Source organism: Somniosus microcephalus, chromosome 3 (assembly GCF_052327205.1).
Source record: "Somniosus microcephalus isolate GS21.2 chromosome 3, FLI_Smic_1.0, whole genome shotgun sequence".
In the NCBI taxonomy this organism is placed as follows: Eukaryota; Metazoa; Chordata; class Chondrichthyes; order Squaliformes; family Somniosidae; genus Somniosus; species Somniosus microcephalus.
In genome coordinates, this window is record NC_140989.1 from 57,675,262 (window position 1) to 57,698,364 (window position 23,103).

A 23,103-nucleotide genomic window follows, 5' to 3' on the forward strand; every position below is an offset into this window, starting at 1 on the left:
TAGACAGGAACATAAAATTACAAAGACAATGATGGAAAGTGAGTGAGGGGAAAAACTCTAGAAGATAGATTTCAACACAGGCAAGTTTGGACCAAAAAAGGATAGATCCAAGTATTTTTTAAATGGTGAGATCACAGAAGCAGAATCACAGAAACCCCACAGTGCAGATAGAGGCCATTTCGGCCCATCGAGCCTGCACCGACACATATCCCACCCGATCCCCGTAACCCCCACACCAACACATATCCCATCCTATCTCCGTAACCCCACATATTTTAATCCCCCTAACACTAAGGGTCAATTTATCATAGCCAATCAACCTAACCCGCACATCTTTGGACTGTGGGAGGAAACCGGAGCACCCGGAGGAAACCCACGCAAACACGGGGAGAATGTGCAAACTCCACACACTCACCCGATGCCGGATTCGAACCCGGGTCCCTGGTGCTGTGAGGCAACAGTGCTAACCACTATGCCACCGTGCTGCCCAGATGCTAGAAACTTTAGGGGTCCATGTACACATAGTAGGCAGGTACAAAAAATAATCAAAGGCTAATGGAATGTTGGCCTTTATAACTAGAGGGGTGGAATATAATGGGGAGGAAGTATTGTTACAGCTATAAAAAGCCCTGGTTAGACCACATCTGGAGTACTGTGTACAGCTGAGCACCGCACCTTAAAAAGGATATATTGGCCTTGAAAGGAGCTTTGTTTATATTTATTCCTGGGATGTGGGTGTCATTGGAAAGGCCAGCATTTATTGCCCATCCCTAATTACCCTGGAGAAGGTGGTGGTGAGATGCCGCCTTGAACCGCTGCAGTTGGTGTGGTGAAGCTACTCCCATAGTGCTGTTAGGGAGAGAGTTCCAGGATTTTGACCCAGTGACGATGAAGGAATGGCAATATATTTCCAAGTTAGGATGGTGTGTGACTTGGAGGGTAACTGAGGTGCTGGTGTTCCCATGCTGCCCTTGTCCTTCTAGGTGGTAGAGGCCACGGGTTTGGGAGATGCTGTCGAAGCTTTGGCGAGTTGCTGCAGTGTATCTTGTAGATGGCACACACTGCAGCCACGGTACGCCAGTGGTAGAGGGAGTGAATGTTTAAGGTGGTGGATGGGATGCCAATCAAGTGGGCTGCTTTGTCTTGGATGGTGTCGAGCTTCTTGAGTGTTGTTGGAGCTGCACTCATCCAGGCAAGTGAAGAGCATTCCATTGCACTCCTGAATCGTGTCTTGTAGATGGTGGAAAGACTTTTGTGAGTCAGAAGGTGAGACACTTGCTGCAGAATACCTAGCCTCTGACCTGCTCTTGTGGCCACAGTATTTATTTGGCTGGTCCAGTTAAGTTTCTGGTCAATGGTGACCCCCAGGATGGTGAGGGATTCGGCAATGGTAATGCCGTTGAATGTCAAGGGGCAGTGGTACTCGTTTGTGACAGTCTTTGCCTGGCACTTGTGTGGCGCGACTGTTACCTGCCACTTAGCAGTCCAAGCCTGAACGTCGTCCAGGTCTTGTTGCATGTGGGCATAGACTGCTTGCTAGGCCATTTCAGAGGGCAGTTAAGAGTCCCATATAGGCCAAACCAGGTAAGGATGGCAGATTTCCTTCCCTAAAGGACATTAGTGAACTAGATGGGTTTTTACGACAATCATGGTAGTTTCATGGTCACCATTACTGAGTTTTTTTTATTCCAGACTTATTTAATTAACTGAATTTAAATTTCTCGGGTGCCATGGTGGGATTTGAACACTCAGGATCATTAGTTCGGGCCACTGGGTTACTCGTCCAATAACTTAACTACTATGCTACCGCACCTGTGCAGCGCAGATTCACCAGATTGATACCGCGCTTCTGAGGGGTAGATTGAGAAGAGAATACATAAACTAGGCTTGTATTCCCTGGAATATAGCAGGTTAAGGAGTGATTTGACTGGGGTTTTTTTGGATTTTGAAAGGAATTGAAACTTCTTCAGTTGTTGGGGGCGTCAAGGACATAAGCTTAAATCAGAGCCAGGCCATTCAGGAGAGAAGTTAGGAAACGCTGCTTCATGCAAAGGCTGGTAGAAAAGTGGAACCCTCTCCCACAAAGTAGTAGATGCTAGCTCAAGTAATGATTTTAAATCATAGATAGATAGATTTTGGTTAGCCAAGGGCGTTAAGGGATTTGAAGCCAAGATGGAGTTGGATACAGATCAGCCATGATCTCATTGAATGGTGGAACAGGCTTGAGGTGCTGAATGGCCTACTCTTGTTCCTATGTTCAATCATGAGACACATCTCTGCATGGAAAGAGGTGCCATTTTGCTGTGTTTACCCCATCACACTCTAATGCTACAGTACAAAACATTTTGTACAATTAAAACACTTGCATTCCTTTGTGGAATATTGTACTATACTGCAAAACAGTATTATGGTGGAATCTGATAAAATGGCAGCAACGTGGCACTGTATAAACCTATAACAGAAGGGTACTTGACCTTTCTGTTTTGAAGGATTCTGTTGCTTCTGGAAAAGCTTAGCTGGATGGCAGCATGACTTTAAGCAGGCCTTTATCTCATTGTTTAGAGAGAATCTTTTTATTGTACAGTTTAGTAGAAATCCGATTTCTGCTTGTAATCTGTTTTATCAGATACCCTGTGACGCCAGTCATGTCCTTATGATCTGTTGGTTATGTTAATATCTAAAAATGCTAGTTCTACATGAGACATTAACATTTGTACAAATACAGCTTTAAAGTTGCACTTCCATAGGCTAGTTTGCAGATGCACAATTCAGCTTGTTGAGTTGGTCAGTAGCTGATTACATGATTTAAGTGGTGTTGAGTGTAGTTACACTATCCAGTGCAGTCCATATAGCGTTCCATTTATACTAAAGTATACGTTCTGGTTTTGCCTATTTGTATTAATGGGTGGGAGTTGAGCCAATTCTGCTGATACAATTGCAGTAATACAAGCAAGGGTCTGTTTAAATTGAAATTTAACTGCTTTCAGTACTTAATATCTTGATATGACCAGATTTAACACTTTCCAAATTTGAAGGGTTTTTTGGTATAATGAAGAGAAATGAAATTGGTTGTATTGTCAGCTCTGGTCATTTCATCTATTCAGTGCTATATGTAAAAACTTGGAAGAGGTAATGCCACCGGTTTCTTGTGCAACCTTCAAAATCAAAATCAATGTTCTGTATGTTCCCTATTTTATATAAGAGCAGATTTATCCATTGTATGCCCTAAACCATTACTAGATCAGCACACTACCACTGTTCCATTTAACATAAATAACTCTCTTTATTCCTTATCCTCGCTACAGGAAACTTTGATATCCGGCACTGATGGGACCGAGCTGTTGCCATCTCATCAAAACTGCCGGACAAACCAGCGCTAATGTTAAAACCTACAGAAGCTTTTGAGCTCCGTATCTAGCAACAAACCCTGTTGCTTAGCAACAGCTTCTAAACAGTCGGCTGTAGCTTGCAAGCGTCTCTAGCTAAGCAACAGCTTTAGCTAGACCTTGCAGAGCCTGACTGGTTGGGGGGAAAAAAAAAAGCAACAAAAAGAAAAAAAAAAACTTCAAATCAAATCAACTTTTATTGTCATTGTTAGTGCACAAGTGCAGTACACCGAAATGTAGGCTTGCGGCTCCCGAGTGTACAATTTGGATTAGGACACTTAAACATTCAACATACATTTGTACATATATATTAGCATAAATATGACCATAAAGTGCATCGGCAGATGTGCAGGCTTTAGTGTTTATTTGTGGAGTTCAGTAGGATGACAGCCCTGGGAAAGAAGCTGTTCCTAAATCTGGTCGTACGGGTGAACCGACTCCTGAATTTTGCCGGTGGCTCGAGCATTCCGGACAGTTAACCTCCGGATAAACCAAAGTTTCCTGTAAGTCATTATTTTTTGTCTCTCCACATTGAAATGTGGATAGACAATCTCCCAACCTCCTCTGTCACTATCCTGTCCCACCGGCAGGACAGACCCACCAGAGGTGGTGGCACAGTGGGGAGGGTGTAGCCCTGGGAGTCCTCAATATTGACTCCAGACCCCATGAAGTCTCACAGCTTCAGCTCAAGCATGGACAAGAAAACCTCCTGCTGATTTACCACCTACTGCCCTCCCGCAGCTGATGAATCAGTACACTTCATATTGAACACCACTTGGAAGACGCACTGAGTGTAGCAAGGGCACAGAATGGGGAACTTCAATGCCTATCACCAAGAGTGGCTCGGTAGCACCGCTACTGACTGAGCTGGCCGAGTCCTGAATGAAATAGCTGGCAGTTTAGGCCTGCAGCAAGTAAGAGAATCAACACGCGGGAAAAGACTACTTGACCTCATCCTCAATAATTTACCTGTCGCAGATGCTTCTGTCCACGAGAATATTGGTAGCAGCGACCACCGCTTGTGGAGACCAAGTCCCGTCTTCACACTGAGGATACCCTTCATGTTGTGTGGCGCTACCACTGTGCTAAATGTGATAGATTCAGAACAGATCAAAACTGGCCTCCATGCGGTGATGTGGGCCATCAGCAGCAGCAGAATTGTATTCCACCGCAATCTGTAACCTCATGGCCTGGCATAGTCATCAGGCCAGGGGACTAACCCTGGTTCAGGAGTGCATAAGAGCATGCCAGGAGCAGCACCAGACATATTTAAAAATGAGGTGCCAACCTGGAGAAGCTGCAACACAGGACTATGTGCATGAAGAACAGTGGAAACCGTATGCTATAGACAAAGCTAAGCGATTCTCACAACCAACGGATCAGATCAAAGCTCTGCAGTCCTGCCACATCCAATCGTGAATAGTGGTAGACAATTAAACAGCTAACAGGAGGAGGAAGCTCCATGATATTCCCATCGTTAATGATGGCAGAGCCCAGCATTCGAGTGCAAAAGACAAGACAGCAGCGTTTGCAACCATCTTCAGCCAGAAGTGCTGAGTGGTTGATTCATCTCTGCCTCCTCCTCAGGCTCTCGCCATCACAGAAGCCAGTCTTCAGTCAATTCGTTTCACTCCATGTATTATCAAAAAAACAGCTTGAGCGCACTGGATACAGCTAAGTGTATGGGCCCCAACAGCATCCCGGCTGTTGTGCTGAAGACTTGTTCTCCGGAACTAGCCGCGCCTCTAGCCAAGCTGTTCCAGTACAACTACAACACTGGCATCTATCTGACAATGTGGACACTGCCCAGGTATGTCCTGTCCACAAAAAGCAGGACAAATCCAATCTGGCCAATTACCATCCCATCAGTCTACTCTCAATCATCAGCAAAGTGATGGGAGGTGTCGTCGACCGTGTTATCAAGTGGCACTTACTCACCAATAACCTGCTCACTATTGCCCAGTTTGGGTTCCGCCAAGACCACTCTGCTCCTGACCTTATTACAGCCTTGGTCCAAACATGGACAAAAGCGCTGAATTCAGAGGTGAGGTGAGAGTGACTGCCCCTGACATCAAGGCAGCATTTGACCGAGTGTGGCATCAAGGAGCCCTAGTAATATTGAAGTCAATGGGAATTGTGGGTGGAGGGAGCTCTCCACTGGCTGGAGTCATACCTAGCACAAGGAAGGTGGTTGGAGGCCAATCATCTCCGTCCCAGTACATTGCTGCAGGAGTTCCTCAGGACAGTTTCCAAGGCCCAAACATCTTCAGCTGATTCATCGATGACCTTTCCTCCATCATAGGGTCAGAAGTGGGATGTTCGCTGATGCTTGCCGTGTTCAGTTTCATTCGCAACTCCTCAGATAATGAAGCAGTCCATGCCCGCATGCAGCAAGACCTAGATGACATTCAGGCTTGGCTGATGAGTGGCAAATAACATTTGCACCACACAGTGCCAGGCAATGACTATCTCCAACAAGAGAGCCTAACCACCTTCCCTTGACATTCAACAGCATTACAATCGCCGAATCCCCCACCATCATCCTGGGGGGTCAGCATTGACCAGAATCCTAAATACTGTGGCTACAAGAGCAGGTCAGAGGTTGTGTATTCTGTGACCAGCAGTCTGCTTGATTGGCAGCCCATCCATTCACATTCACATTAAACATTCACTCCCTCTGTCACTGGCTCACTGGCTGCAGTGTGTACCATCTACAAGATGCACTGCAACTACTCCATCAAGGCTTCTATGACCGCCTCTGAAATCCGTGACCTCTACTACCTAGAAGGTCAAGGGCAGCAGGCGCATGGGAACGCCACCACCTCCAGTTCCCCTCCAAGCCACACACCATCCTGACTTGGAAATATATTGCTGTTCCTTCATCGTCGCTGGGTCAAAATCCTGGAACTCCCTCCCTAACAGCACTGTGGGAGTAGCTTCACAAGGACTGCAGCGGTTCAAGAAGGTGGCTCTCACCGCCTTGAGGGTAGTTAGGAATGGACAATAAATGCTGGCCTTGCCAGCGATGCCCACATCTCTGAACAAATTTTTAAAAAAGCATTTGCCAGCTATTGACTAAGTTACCTAAAATATATAAATCCTTTGTATTGTATGTGGTTGTATTGCTCCTCATTATTTGCCCTGCTGGCTATTTCTAGTATTATCTGTAAACTTCGATTAACAGTACTCCTTAAGTCGATATATTGTGGAATCTTAAATACCTGAGAATGGGAGGCAAGTGGCTATTCTCAGCAGACCTTTGTCCTACTGGCAACAATTAGCTGGTGCTGTACAACTGATCCACATCTGATCTGCCAGCTCACAACTCCAGTGAATCCACTTGTGATTTAAGCTGCCCAATCCACACACACAGACTCCCCGATCTCAACTGTGGACACCCAGGCTACAGGGGCCAGCCCAATGACCGTATCCAGTCACTTTCTGCAATCCCAGTGGCATCCTCTGTAGTACTGATCTCAGTGGAGCTGTTGATTTTTTTAAACATCAGTACAGAATCAGTCTGTTAAATATGCTCCTCCTGACCAGTCTTACAGCTGGTGTTCGAGGTGGGTGCTTGGGGGAAACTGAGAGCGGGCTTAGTGCCGTGTCCAGCTTCTCTTGCTGCCTGGAACAATGGTGAGCACTGCTAGAGAGTACAGATGGACAGAGCCGGAGTGTTCAAAGCCACAGTAGACTGTGTAGTTTTGGGGATTTTTGATTATCTGCCAGACTGTACCTGCCATTATGCCAGGTGACTGACATATTTAAAAGCAAGGTTCTCAACACTACCCCCTGGGTTACCCTTTTGTAATATCTTTCCAGCCTGCAAAGGTCCACTTGAACTATCCACTGGTTACTTCTTGGCGAATTTTCCATTTGAATGTCCTACTTTTGCATCCTGTTCCATGACTTCATTACCTTCGCCATTGATTGGCAATGTGAAACCTTGCTGGAAAGCATTCTGAAATCCAAGTGTTTGATCAGCTGTTTCCCTTACTTGCCATGTTGCTAATATTTTGAAAAAAACCTGCAACAGATTAGTTTAAACACGACCTCACTTTCCTGAATCAATGTGACTGTTCTTTTAAGTTATGCTTTACGAAGTGTTCACCCACTACATCTCACATTATTTCAGTTTTTCTAGATCAGAACTTAAACTTGATAGTTAATATTTTTCAGGTACATACCACTTTTTTTCAACAAAAAAAAAGACATTTAATCAGGTTTTCTCTCTAGTTTTCCAGCACTGATTTGGGAGGATGAATTGAGTGATGCATGATCAGATTAAAAAATAATGAGGGCAACAGACAGAGGTGAAAGAAGCAAATTTGCACGCGGCATGAGCTGATGTACCATGAAGCAAGCTTATTAGACTAACCCTAGTAGTGTTAAAATTTTGGGTTTGCCATATATTTTCTCTTTTGCTTTCTAGCCTTTGCTTGTCTCTCTCGGTCAGTCTTTGTGTGTCGGTGTCTCGGTCTGGCTCTGTCTGTCTGCCTCTCTCGGATCTGTTTCTCTCTCGGTCGGGGTCTCTCCCCCTTCCCCCTCCCTCTCTGTGTGGCGCTCTCACTCTTTGGCGCGCTCGCGTGTGTGTGTGTGCCTCTCCTTTTTCTCCCCCCCCCCCCCCCCCCCCCCCCCAAAATGATATTGTAGTGCTGATCATGTCATAAGCAGTCTTCAGTCATATGCGTTCTGTTTGCCTGTACTGCCAATTATCTAATTAAATAGTAATGTAATCTGGGTGTATAATGATGCATTCTCCTTGTCCTAGGAACTGGACATCATGTTCTATGCGTGTGTCCTTGTGTGTACTTCCTCAGTCTTCCAGTAGGTGGAATTGAGGAACGCTCTGCTAAGATCTGAACGCTCTGCTAAGATCATGTCAATGTAAAATTAAGGAGTTGGTTCATTTTGCAGAAAGCAGCTGATTAGGTTAGTAATTTCACATTTGTTTTTTTTAACTTCCATAATTCTTCCTGTAACATGCAATGCTATCCCAAATAGCAAGCTGAATGCTTTTTTTTAGATTATTCTTTCTTTCTGGTCAGTTTCTAAAACTGGCTGTATCTTCGCTCAAGCTTGTACCCTGCCATTTGCAGCCTTTGGACCTGACTTCCCCACATGTGGATCATTGTTCTCCTGTTCCCTGAAGTTGGGGGCTTTCCTAATCCCTCCTCTTGTCTAGTGATTGGCCAGTAGAGCTGCCAATCAAGCCTGCAACCCCACACTTTTCCCTTTCTCCTCTTCCCCCTCTTTCTCTGCCCCCCCCTTCCCCAAACCCTTGAACTCACCCCTAAAATGTGAATGTTTGGGAGCATTTGTAACAATACCCACTCCCTACTGTTCTCCCTTATCATAGTTGTTATTTCAATGCCTTCCTCATTACCATATCAATCTGTCTTTGTTCCAATGTGTGGCTGTGAGGAGGATTTCTCATTTTGATCTTTTTAATTTTAAAATCAATACTAACAATCATTTCCAAATCCTTTTCCATGGAAATAGTCAAAAAACCCAATTAATGACCGTGTAGATGGAGAAATAAACGACTGAAATATGGGCTTGCTGGGGTGCAACAAGATTATTTTGACAGTGGTCATCTTGGATTAATTTGAAATTCCTTTCTGAATAAGAATGTTTTCCTGAGATTTTCTTAGCAATTTAAATAAATTGTTCTATTTTAATATTGATTGATATACATTTTAAACTTGTATTAATGAAATGTTGTACCTGCCTAAGTTCACACACTGGCCTCACAAGGTGGAGTGCCTAAATAGCTGGCAATATATTGAGCTGAGTATACATAACATTTTAAATTTTCAAGAGACTATATTCGTGCAATCCTTTGTAGCTCAGACACATCCCAACGAAACACATACTTGTACTTCAAATGTTTTTTAAAAGTTATGTATATGTACATTCTGAGCATGTGCTGCTTGCAGAATTTTCCAGCATTGAAATTGTCTGAATTGATATCCCCTCTGTGAAGATGAGAGTTTTGTTGCTTTTTCCAGAAGTCCGCAAAAAGCAACCACTGCTGAAGTGCAAAGTTGTTCTGACTTTTGAAAACTGATTCTTTTGATTTCAGTACCACTTGCATGTTTGTTCTTCACGTGACAATTGGGGATTTTTAAATTAAGCCTGTTTGTGTTTAAAATGTTTACCACAATTGACTTCAAATATATTTTACATTAAATACTTGTCTCAAATATAAATTCTCTGCCAAAAATTCAGCATTTCCATGAGAAACAACAATGATGTTAACTGACGTGAAAACTTTGTACTTTTTTTTTTTTTTTATAAAAACAAGTGCATCTCCATTGCTGACGCAGTCTCTCCGCAACGATTCCACCTTTTCCTGGAAGAATTCTGTTTGGCACCTTGCAATTACTCTGAAGCATTGCAGACGAAGAATGTGGTCAGCATGTTGGAAAAATAACCCGTGTCTACATAGTTCAACAAACAAAAGACTGTAGTGGGGTATTGCATCTAAATTTTGATTCCAGCTGACAAATCATTGGGGAAAGTATTATGTAACCAAGTATCGTGAATAATGTATGACCTCCGTGTGGTGGCTTTTTGTGTTAAATCTCCCGGCACGTCAGCTATAGGTGTTGCACAGTAAAATCGATCAACTTTCTATGTCCTTGAAATTGTACAAGACAGTTGATGAAAGCCATGGGTAAATTGAGTAATTTCATCTGTTTATTTGCCATTCTATACTGTTTTTGGAATTCCATTTATTGAATGCTCAACTGTCTCGAATTGTAGGTCATTTGAACCTTGGGTGATGTATGATTTACACTGGTGTATAAGAGACCTAGGTGTCCCCGTATTTAAAAAAAAAAAAAAAAAAAAATATCTCGCATCCTGTTTTAAGCTGGTGACTCTGTCTGCAATTTGAGATGCCAAAAATGAAGATGCTAGCACAATGAAAAATGTACTTCTGAAATAAAGAGGCTGCACTTTCAAGCAAAGTACAGTTTAGGATTAAAACGTTTTGAATGGCCATGTCTTAAGTTAGTTCCAATATTACAGATATATTGTGGATGGATGACAATTGCAGACATGTATTTCAACAGGGCTGTCTTTGGGAGTTATAGATGAAGGGTGCATTGTAGGAAAGATAATCTAAATTATTTTTGTTTAATGAGCCATTGTAAATGATACGGTAGGGAGCAACTATGCATTTTCTTTTTACACAAAGTACAACTCCGTGGCAAATTTTACAATACAGTAAGGCAACCTTTATCACTGTAGGGAGCTAGCCAGTCACTGAACTAAATTGCCATGTTATCTCTAACTCGCATGTTGTAAATTGTCTTTGGGGCTAAGCTATCTGTTAATGATCAGCATGCCATTTGCTTCAGTTGGTTGGTTCGGTAGTAGCAAGGCAGTCACAGTCCCCCAGCTGAATATTTGGAACTACCATGCATGTATAGAAGCATTGCGTCAAAAGGAGGCTGAGTTTAGCTGAAGAAAGGCTTTTTGGAAAAATATGTACTGTGGCTAAAGTTACAGGAGATGTTTTCATTTTGAAGGTTTTATCCAAAAGTTGAGCTGTGCACACATGTTTCACACACTTCAGAATATTAATTTTAGCGTGAGTTGGGTATTGTGACTGAGTTGGGCAAAGATCTGGAGTTGTAATTTAGTTTGTGACTTTTGTTGGCTTATGAACGTATTGAAATTGGCCTCCTGAAGGCTGTGTGTTTTTATAAACTGCTTTCACAGGCCAGTCGCATTGCCAGTGAGTTTGTTTTACAAAATGCAAGTGAGTGCTCTGGTATGTCTAGTCCCTAGTTGCCTTTTCTAGTAGTTTAAGCAGATGTTCCACACAAAAGATTATCATGCAAAATTAAGGCTCATGGGATTGGGGGCAAAGTATTAACGTGGATAGAGAACTGGCTGGCGGATAGAAAACAGAGAGTTGGAATAAACGGCTCGTTTTCGGAGTGGCAGGCAGTGACCAGCGGGGTGCCGCAAGGATCTGTCCTGGGACCCCAGCTGTTCACAATATATATAAATGATCTGGATCAGGGAATTGGATGCAATATTTCCAAATTCGCTGACGACACTAAACTAGGAGGAGGGGTGGGCTCTGATGAGGATGTCAGGAGGCTACAGTGCGATTTGGACAGGTTGGGGGAATGGGCGGATACGTGGCAGATGCACTATAATGTGGATAAATGCGAGGTTATCCACTTTGGGGGTAAAAACAGGAGGGTAGATTATTATCTAAATGGCAATAGATTGGGAGATGGGGAAGTGCAGAGGGACCTGGGTGTTCTTGTGCACCAGTCACTGAAGGAGAGCATGCAGGTGCAACAGGCGATTAAGAAGGCAAATGGTATGTTGGCCTTCATATCAAGGGGGTTTGAGTATAGGAATAGGGATACCTTACTACAGCTGTACAAGGTGCTGGTGAGACCGCATCTGGAGTATTGTGTACAGTTTTGGTCGCCCCATCTGCGGAAGGATGTTCTTGCCATGGAAAGAGTGCAACGGCGATTCACCAGGCTGATACCTGGAATGGCGGGAATGACCTACGAAGAGAGATTAAATAGTTTGGGCTTGTACTCACTGGAGTTTAGAAGATTGAGAGGGGATCTCATCGAAACATATAAAATTATGGCAGGCCTGGACAGGCTGAATTCAGAGAGAATGTTTCCAATGGCCGGGGAGCACAGAACCAGGGGCCACAGTCTAAAAATAGCGGGCAAATCATTTAAAACAGAGATGAGGAAGAATTTCTTCACTCAGAGTGGTGAGCCTGTGGAATTCCCTGCCACAGAGGGCTGTGAAGGCTAATTCAATAAATATTTTCAAGAGAGAATTGGATATATTTTTGAAGGCTAAGGGGATTAAGGGTTACGGAGAAAAGGCGGGGACGGGGTACTGAACTGGTAAGATCAGCTATGATCTCAGACGAAGATCGGCCATGATCTCATTGAATGGCGGAGCAGGCTCGAAGGGCCGAATGGCCTACTCCTGTTCCTATCTCTATGTTTCTATGTAAAAGCTCTCATTGTACTATTTGAAGAGGAGCAGGGAACTCTCCTGGTGTCATAGAAACATAGAAGATAGGAGCAGGAGTAGGCCATTCGGCCCCTCGAGCCTGCTCCGCCATTCAATGCGATCATGGCTGATCATCCAAATTCAGTACCTGGTCCCTGCTTTCTTCCCATACCCCTTGATCCCTTTAGCCTTAAGAAATATATCCAACTCCTTCTTGAATATATTTAATGAATTAGCCTCTACTGCCTTCTGTGGTAGAGAATTCCACAGGTTCACCACTCTCTGGGTGAAGAAATTCCTCCTCATTTCTGTCCTAAATGGCTTACCCCTTATCCTTAGACTGTGACCCCTGGTTCTGGACTCCCCGACCATTGGGAACTTCCTTCCTGTGTCTAGTCCTGTCGTCGGAATTTTAGAAGTTTCAATGAGATCCCCTCATTCTTCTAAACTCCAGCGAGTATAAGCCCAATCGACCCAATCTCGCGTCATTCCTGCCATCCCAGGTATCAGCCTGGTGAATCTTCGCTAAACTCCTTCCATGGCAAGAACATCCTTCCTCGGATAAGGCGACCAAAACTGCACACAATACTCAAGATGTGGTCTCACCAAGGCCCTGTACAACTGCAGCAAGACATCCTTGTTCCTGTACTCAAACCCTCTCGCTACAAAGGCCAACATACCATTTGCCGCCTTAACCGCCTGCTGCACCTGCATGCTTACCTTCAGCGACTGGTGCACAAGGACATCCAGGTCTCGTTGCACTTCCCCTTCTCCCAATCTATTGCCATTCAGATAATCTGCCTTCCTGTTTTTGACACCAGTGGATAACCTGACATTTATCCACATTATATTGCATCTGCCCAATCACCCAACCTGTCCAAATCATCCTGGAGTTTCTCTGCATCCTCCTCACAGCACACACACCCACCCAGCTTTGTCATCTGCAAATTTGGAGATATTACATCTAGTTCCCTCGTCCAGATCATTAATATATATTGTGAATAGCTGGGGTCCAAGGACCGATCCCTGCGGTACCCCACTAGTCACTGCCTGCCACTCGGAAAAAGACCCGTTTATTCCAACTCTCTGCTTTCTGTCTGCCAACCAGTTCTCTATCCAAGTCAATACCTTGCCCCTAATCCCATGTGCCTTAACTTTACACGCTAATCTCTTCCCTTTCCCGAGGAGCAGGGAACTCTCCTGATGTCTTGACCAATGCCCCTTTCTCAATCAACATAACTAGAAACACATTAACTGGCCAATCCTCCCATTTTCATTTTTATTGGATCTTGCTGTTTGCAAGTTGGTGGCCATGTTTGCATTTCAAAAGTAATTGACTGTGGAGCAATTTTGAGAGTTCTTGTGATTTCATGCAGCTCCATATGAATGCAATTTTTTTTTTTTTTTTTACTGATGTCTTAATGTTGTTTGCACAGCCAATGTAGGAGTATTGGGAGAATTTACTGGGACTTGGCATTGTTTGTCTTGACAATCTACTGTTATCTATGTGCTTTTATTAGTGAACAGTTTTGGAGAGTTGGAATTCAAATATGTAAATTATAAATACATGGAAAATGACTTTCCAAGAAACCTGTAACAGTTGGTAAAATTTTATTTTGATATACAATCTAAACAGCTGTCTTAATTTCTGGTTTATTTAAGCTGTGATGCCAGATTGGATATAGTTTTATTTCTGAACTCTTATTGCTCAGTTTGTCTTTAATATTCTTTTCTTGTATCCTTAGATACGTGTTTAACCTATGGATAAAGTTGGAAAAATGTGGAGCAATTTAAAATACAGATGTCAGAACCTTTTTATTAATGAAGGTGGAGGCCGAAATGAAAATGACTTAAACTATCCGAGCTGTTCTGTTGGTAAAAACTCAAGTGTACATGTTAGTAATCTGCCTCAGCAGGGTTTAAGAAGTCCAGTAAATAGACATGGAGCTATAGCATTGGTTACAGACACAGACTGTCTAAACACAGACAGAAGAAATGGAAACTGTGTTTCTGACATGCCAGAGATTGTTGAAGCTGATTTAGATAAAGAGAATGAAAATTTGGCTGCTGCACCAGAGTCTCATCTTGTTCGAAGAGACTCTTACTCCCGCCATGCTCCATGGGGTGGGAAGAAGAAACACTCTTGCTCTACAAAAACGCAAATGTCGTTTGAAACAGATAAACGCTTTAGTAGGACACGGTCTGGGCTACAGAGACGGGAAAGACGATATGGTGTCAGTTCCATACATGATATGGATAATTTGTCTAATCGGATCATGATACGGCCATCTATACGACAGCGTTTCCAAGAAACTGTAGGACTATGTTTTCCATTACGAACACATAATAAACAATCAAAGAGCTTATTCTCAAGCAGGAGAAAAATTTTACTCTCTGAACTGATGCTTGAAAAATGTCCTTTTCCAGCTGGGTCAGATCTAGCCCAGAAATGGCATCTTATTAAGCAACACACTGCTCCTGTGAGCTCGCAGTCAGCTTGCTGGCTTGAGACATTTGATCCTACTTTTGTTTCTACAGAAGATGAAGAAGATCGGCTTCGGGAAAGAAGACGACTCAGCATTGAAGAAGGGGTTGATCCTCCTCCCAATGCCCTTATACACACTTTTGAAGCCACTGCACAAATTAATCAAACATACAAGCTGGGACCAAAGTTAGCACCTGGGATGAGTGAGCTCTCTGGTGACAATCGTGCAATGACAAATGGAGACTGGGACTCCGAAGAGGACACAACAACTCTCTGTCTCCAGGCACGTAAACAGAAACCGCGGCAGGTGCCAGGCGAGAACCTTGGTCACTCTGCCAGACCTGGGCCCTGGAAAGTGCACACGCAAATTGATTACATTCATTGCCTGGTGCCAGACTTGCTTCAGATTACAAGTAACCCTTGTTACTGGGGAGTGATGGACCGTTACGAAGCTGAGGCTCTCCTTGATGGCAAGCCTGAAGGCACGTTTTTACTCAGGGACTCAGCGCAAGAGGACTATCTGTTCTCTGTGAGCTTCCGCCGTTATAACCGCTCCTTGCATGCCAGGATCGAACAGTGGAATCACAATTTTAGTTTTGATGCCCATGACCCCTGTGTTTTTCACTCCTCCACAGTAACCGGCCTCCTGGAACATTATAAGGATCCCAGCTCGTGCATGTTTTTTGAACCTTTGCTTACTGTTCCACTGACCAGGACTCTTCCTTTCAGCCTGCAGTACATCTGCCGTGCAGCCATCTGCAGCTGTACAACATATGATGGAATAGATGCACTTCCACTGCCCCCGCCTCTACAAGAGTATCTGAAAGAGTACCACTACAAACAGAAAGTAAGGGTGCGATGGTTAGAACGAGAACCAGCAAAGGTCAAATGAGGATTGCACCCATCAGTCCTTGGCTTTTTTTTAAATTGCTGACGCTCCAGGCACATGGGACATTGTGATAGTTGCAAATTTATTCAGAAAGAATGAATTCTTTCTGAATTATTCAAGGCTTGAATTGACTTACAATGTGTGGTTTCTCCTTTTGCAGCTTCCTTTTCAGGTACTTGAGCACTTCGTGGTGTCTGTGATTTTCAGTGGATACTGCAGGTCCATCTACAGATTAACGTGCATGTATTTATTATGTTGCCATTTAGGGATTTACTAGCTATTGTCATTGTCTGTGTGCAGGGTATGGTCAAAAAGGAATAATTAATTTAGGGCAACTATGGAGCTCTGTAGGATTGATGCAGAAGCTGTACATAGTGTGCACATTTACTGTAGAATCTTGGAATCATGTGGTGGAATTCAAATCAAATTTTAGTAAGAAACCACCATTTTGGAGATTAAACACCACTTTTGTGTTGGATTATCAATCTGGCATTTAACCTGGATGATTTTGGCCTGACTGGAAGGATTTTGTTTTTGTTTGGATGTCTGCAAAGTAGTGTTCCTTTTTTTTTTAATGGATACTTGAGTGATTTCAAGATAGTGGTCAGGTGCCACTGACCCTGGAGGTTACTGCCTTGAAACCATTTCCAAGCAATCGCTTTTGGAGGGGATGGGGCAGCTTCCATTTTGTTCTTTCCTTAGTGGCAGGTGTCATGACAGACCTTGGCTAAGATGCTCCTTGCAGTTTTTGCACAACATCCTCCAGTGAAAAGTTAATGATTGTGACAATGACGGTGACCAACTATACATTATCACTCAATGGATATTTTCTGATGAGTGCCATTTTAGTTGCCTAATATAAAATCTGTATGAACAGTATAGGAAATCCAATTATCTCCTTGTAATTGTATCTGAGATTGCAGCAGAGGATTCTGTAAATTGAGTTTAGAAATCCAGATTAAACCATACCAGTAGTTTTTAACAAAGTCTGTGAGCAGGAATCCAGGCTAGCAATTGTGCAGTTGGAGTATAACTGTTTTGGCAATTAAAAGTGAGTATAGGACCAGAGAACATAAATTAAACAAGTGACAAGTACATTTTATAACTGATTAGGAAGAACTTCAATGCCCAAGAGTTATGAATGTTTGGAATAATTTGCCAGATAAGGGAATCGATACAATACGAGGGACTCCTAAAACTGCAGCTGGGTGCTATGTTAAGGTAGCAGAGGGAGGAGCTTCGATGGGCAGACTTCACATGTTTTGATTATAAGTAGGAAATTGGATGCCCAGGTAATTTTTCTATAGTTGCCGTTGCCCTATTCTAGCAGTAGTTTTTATGTTATTGATATGTTCTCTGTCTCAAAAGGCCACAATGTCAACAATATCTCGACTAGTGTTTATTCAATTGACGCATCACAGGACACAGGCTAATGAATAATCTTTCTGCTCTCTTCCTGTGCATGTGAATTTCCCCTCAAATATAGGCACTTCGTACCACTGTTGATAAATATGGGGCCACTTCCAAATATATGGTGGTCAGGGAGTAAGGTCAAGAATTGTTCATATTTTTATTAATTACATGGAGCTTTAGGTGGCTAATGAAGACAGTACCACATGTTTTGCAGTGTGTTTGATTGCATTTTTAAAGTGACCATTAGATTATTTGGGACCCAAGACCAGCCATAATTGGAATTTCAAACATGGACTAAGCATTTTAGTGTTTAAAAACATCTAGTGAAGGGATTCTGTCATTTAGCTTTAACTGTACACTATAAAGGTGAAAACTACAGTGCTCACCATATATTGGTTGGCTTTTGTTTTGATTAGCCCACATTGTCACAACAGGGCCAGTTTCACTTTTATTTCAAATGATAATAGCATCACCCTGGAGAGTGTTTATACTTCATCTTTTCGGATTAAAACTTTTCTTAAAATAGCCAGTACTCGGAAGGATTTTTTAAAAAGTCCTTACGTAATGGTTCCAAAAAGAATGAACTGGTATTTCATAAAACTAGCCTTGTTCTTAGCATACAAATGAAATAGCTGCAACACTGACCAGAAGCTCAATAGTTGCTCTATAAAATGCTGTGTGATTCTCACCTGCTTTTTGCTAACATAGCCATGCTCAGCAGCTATTGCAATTTTGGCTGTGAGCAGCCCATTCCTGTCCAAGATTAGCTCATTTGGTCGTGCATGTACTGCAGCTTGTATAACTAACATGCCAGGCTCTGCTTCCTTCTGTGGCAAAGGGAAAAAGCAGCATTTAGCAGAGTTGTAGTAGAGAAAACACTGTTATTTTGTTGAACCGGATTGTTTGTTTTGTATTCAAAATCTTAGATGTGCAACCAGGATTTTAGTTTTTAACTCTTTCAATGACTGAGACATCGGAAGGTGCCAATTTAAGCAATTCAGTATACACTGGAAACTTCAGATTCAGGGTTTCCAGGTCAAGTAGACACTTACCATGTGAAATCAGTTTCAAAAACTAAACATCAACAATTGTTTTATTCCATATTTTAGTTTTCAATATTAATCTCCTTTTGGTAAGGCTTGCCCTAATAGTACACTATTTTTCTACTGTGTGCTGTGCAAGTATATCCTGGAAAATCCTCAACCACCCTAATATCCTTTTATAAAAGTTGTATGCTTAGTTTTGTGGTCTATTATCAACAAGTGCTGTGAAAGCTGAAATACAGCTTTATCACATCAAAATACTTTCAAATTAGTTTCTTTCAACATCTAACTAAGCTATTCAGTAAACTTGTAAATACTCCTGTTCACATTTATTGTAATAGTCTGTTCTAATAGTTAGTGTAAAAGTCTAATTCTTGCCATACGTATGAACAGATCATGTAGATGGTTTAATGTCTTATTAAATGTGTAGAAGCTGCACATTTAAGCTGTAACCATTTGCATCACCAGCATAGTTAGCCTTCCAAAATTGTATATATCCAACTGCATCTAGTTTTTATTTTCTTCATTTCAGTGCCTGCAGAAGATTATTAAACGAATCTGCCTAATAACCATCTTTATGTTGTGCCCTAGTGATGCATATTCCAAATGATCGAATTGGCTCAACTGTGTAAATAATTAGTTCTCTTCAGAGTGTCTAATTGTTAATTGATGTAGGCCTCTGATCAACACTACTAGTTGCATCTAATTCACAACTTAAAGGTGCTTTTGAAAGCAATAATTTGTTTAAAGAACATGCCTGGCAGATGTTCTGTAATGATCCTGAAACTTGAAGCATTATATGCTATGTACTATTTTTCCAGGTAAAAGGAATCTGATTTGACAGGTTCTCAATTTCTGGATGACCTTTTTACTCAGGTTATTGGGGGAGGCATGGGGACGAGAGTAGGGTCCAGAACCCTTATCTAGAATTAACAATTAACTTTTTTTTTCTCCCAAACTGTTTAAATATGGTCAAATTCTTGACTTTTAGGAAAAAAGATAGATCTAGAAGGAAGTTTTTGTACAGATCTTTCATCATCAGCTGAGATATAATACAGCTGAAATAGAAATTTAAAATGAAAGCATTTTGGTTCTTCTTTAAACTTCATGTACAAATAGGGTATTTGTCATCCAAAGAGGAAAATCAATGTGGGATATTGTTTTATTAAGTGAATTTTGCCCTTTGTGGTTAGAATAATCTCCATAAGGTGCTGTACTTCAGATAAGTTAACTCAAGATGTGTGCCTGTTCAGATGGATATCACGGATTCTATGGCATTATTCAAAGAATTGGGAATTCTCCTGGTGTCCTTACCATGTCTTCCTCATTCCATACCATCTGAACCAGATTAACTGCTCATTGATCTCCTGGGTGTTTGTGAAATGGTGCTGATACAGAATGGCTGCAGTGTTTGCCTGTGTATGTCACTGCACTTCAAGAAGCAATTCATTGCATAAATGCTTTGAGACATTTTGACATGCAAGGCATTATAAATACAAGTATTTACTTTTCATCTGCGGTGTTCTTGTACCATTTCCACCAATGCTATCTTGAGTAGTGTTCTATTGGGGCCTGTGCCAGTTAAATCCCACTGTGGCTTCCAACTGGTGTATGTTCCTGACTTAAAAAATTAGGTAGTTGCCAATGGATCTTTTCTAATAGACTCTTGACATGTCTTCTGTGCCTTCATTATTGCACAATTTTTCAAAGCTTGAAGCTCTTATTTTATATGGAGGTTGAACAAATGAGAGAGAATTTGTTGACCTATCATAATTTAAGTAAGGGGTGTTTCCAGATATTCAACTTCACAGACTGAGCTCCCTCCCAGCCTGCTCCCTGTAAGGTCCTTCACTTTTTTATGTTTCAGTGCTCCTGTTAGTTTTGGGTCTCCAAGCTGCTTGGCCCAGAGCAACTTCTTGTATACTTCATAGGGGGGGTAGAGATGATGTGACCATCCAAGGCACAAATTTCTAAAATGACAGTACCAGTTGATTCTTCTAGTGGAATAATAGTGTCCTGTACATATATGGAAACTGAATTGCATTTGAACACTTCCATGACTCCCACTAAAATTAGGCAAGATTATGCTCAACAAAGACTCAAACCTAATTTTCTACAACTTATTTCAATAAATTCAAGTTGAGACTTTGGCCAAAACTGCATCTTGTATCCATTAAATAGCTCTTTAGGACCTAAAGGTAATCAATTCCTGCAAAATCAAAACAAAATTGTTCCAGTCTATGTTTTGCACTTTATTGTGTGTTTTACATTAGACCATTTTACTAGCTGTTTTAAAGAGATTGTCTTATTTTGTTTGCTTATCTAGGTTTTATGAATTTATTTTATGGATTCTGAATCAAAAATAATTCAAACTGATTTAATACAGTTGTATAGATCCAGAAGTAGATCGTTTGCTAATTTCCATGAAAATTTGCCTTCCTATTTGAATTCTGTGATTTTAATATTGCCTTGGGTGGTGGGGGCAGAGGGAAAGGAGGAGAATCTGGAATTAATACTGAGCTAACACACTAACCTTTCACCTCTCAATCAAGCCCAGAATAATTGGATGGAAATATATATCCTGCTTTTAATGGCCTTTTGTAAACTTGGAATTTGGCCAGTCTCAACCCAGTTCCCAATGAACATTGGTCTACAGCACAAAGCAGCTCCTGAACTGGCATACATACACTCTGGCCATAAGGATGGCTGGTGTGGGAATTGGAATTGTCACAGTTATGAATTTAACCCCCAGCAAAATATTACACCAGTGGTGCTTTCAATTCAATTTTTGTAACTTTCATCAGACACCTTAACTGAAGAACCTTTGGTCCTCATGCTATGTTGGTTCTTTTATGCTTGTGAAAGAAAAATGGCACAACTTATTGTCTTTGGTGCCATTTCTCCTGAACTGTGTTAAAGTCTGCTGTATATGGACTATCAAAATGAATGCTGTCTCTTTCAGTGCCAGTAGGTGGGGAGAAAATGTTGTCTTACAGCTTTCATCCCTTTTTTGTGTGCTGTGGACTAGTTTCCTTAATGGATTCTAAAGCACTTTGCATGATTTCTAAACCTGTATAAATATTGGGTTCATTGTTTATTCCTTGGTTTATTTTTCATCTGGACAACCTGATGATGAACAGACTAGAGATTCTGAAGATGCAAGCTAGAACATTGATTTCATAGTTTTTAAGAGGAGGAACCAAAGCTTAGTGGAGAAGGTTCTAATCTCTGAATTTTTTAAGACTTAAATAAAAATAAAATAATATTGCACCACACATTTGAGCAGCAAATACATGGCTCGTCCCATGGTGTTTAAGCTTGTAGCAAACTGTTCATGTATTTAGTTTGTTTAAGAAATTGAAAGCTGGATCATCTTTCTAATGTGCTTTATTTTTGGAAGACCGTTTTTGAGCAAGATGGTAAAAAGGTCCATTTGTTACAGCAATTGCCGCTTAACGTATGTAGTACACTCATGGTTTTGGCCTCGTTCTGTTATGATTGTTGGATACACTTTTTTCCAGAATGTTAGTTTTTTTTTTAAATGTTAAAAGAAAATGTAGAGTTTTTTTTTGTGTGGACACTATGACTTGTGGCATGGGAACCCATATTATATGGTAGTTACCTGGACACTTATTTCTAAGTGTGCTTTATATTGTATTGAAGTTCTTTGAATGTGCTGTCAAACAGTATTTTTGCAGCTTAGCTGAAAGCAATTATTTGCATATGTTCTTCAACCCCTCAAACAAATATATTTGTGCACTTTGAGATTTTTAAAAATCTACTTTTTGTGGGGGAAGTGTGTGCGTGCCTATTGGCATATCAAATGCTTTGATGTAAGCTAATTGTTATAGGTATGTAAAGTAATTAATGCTTTGTTTATAACCAAATGTTAGTGCTTCTGAACTTTAAAATCCTGGCTACATTTGTTTTTCTGAGATCCAGCTTTTAGCTACGTGGCCAATATTGTAATATGTATTCTGTTATACTCTTAAGAAAATGCCTGTTTAGGGTATTGTTTACGTTGCATATAAAAATAATCTATGATTCTGTTAGCTGTAAATTAATGCTCATTCTGACATGTACAATACAATTTATTTGTAGCATCTGCTCTCTTCACTTTGCTATAGTATTGCAACTATCCTTACTTTCCACCCTGCAGGCTTCGTTGGTGTCCTCACTCCGGCTTCATTGTCTTAATATGGAATAAAGACTACACACACACTAAATGCCATCGTATTTGTGCTTTTTTTCCCCTTTGATAGTGCATAGTATCAAAACTAGAGTGTTTCTTCTGTATTCTCAAAAGTTAGAAGTTGCATTGTCAAATCCAGTTTGATTTTTGTTTCATGCTAGCTGAAAATTTTTAACCAAATAAAGGTAGTAAACCATGCAATTTAAATTACCTTGTAATTGCTTAACCTGAGCATAAATCCCTAATTCTGCATTCTTTGCACACTGTTTATAGCTTAGCTTGATCAGTCGAGCGTGCGCACATGCATATACGTCATTGCAATGTTGCAGATAGGCAGTGCTTTATCTACTCTTGTGTTGCGTAAAGTCTCCGCCCTCATGCTATATTTCTCGGGTAAAGATTCTGCTCCTCGTGTAGGATGTTTCATAATGTTTGGAACAAAGTTATCTTCCTCTACCTTGGCAAGCTAGGGCAGCCAGATTATCGAGCAGTTTGTTCTGCACTGTTTGGTTTATTCTGTGTTTCTTTTTCAGGTTTACCAGCAGCCTCCATGTCAAGGCCAGTCAACATGAGGTGATGAGAATCTAGAAAATATGTGGTCGTGTGAGAAGTATAACTGTGGTCCCTATAGACTATCACTCCAATCTGGTTTCCACTTCAGGTATTCCATAGTTTCCCAA

The 23,103-nt window shown here is 41.5% G+C and overlaps 1 protein-coding gene across 4 annotated transcripts in view; it reads left to right on the forward strand.

The window, feature by feature from the left end:
• LOC147121079 (suppressor of cytokine signaling 5-like) overlaps positions 1-22,457 on the forward strand; it is a 45,644-nt gene extending 23,187 nt beyond the window's left edge. Inside the window, exons 2-4 of one of the 4 annotated variants that reach the window (XM_085980584.1) lie at positions 8,158-8,318; positions 9,694-9,863; positions 14,147-22,457. In XM_085980584.1, the coding sequence (XP_085836710.1) occupies positions 14,162-15,778 (1,617 nt within the window). In that variant the 5' untranslated portion in view covers positions 8,158-8,318; positions 9,694-9,863; positions 14,147-14,161 and the 3' untranslated portion in view covers positions 15,779-22,457. The other 3 variants (XM_085980587.1, XM_085980585.1, XM_085980588.1) reach the window with 3 other exon arrangements.
• The last annotated feature ends 646 nt before the right edge of the window (positions 22,458-23,103 follow it).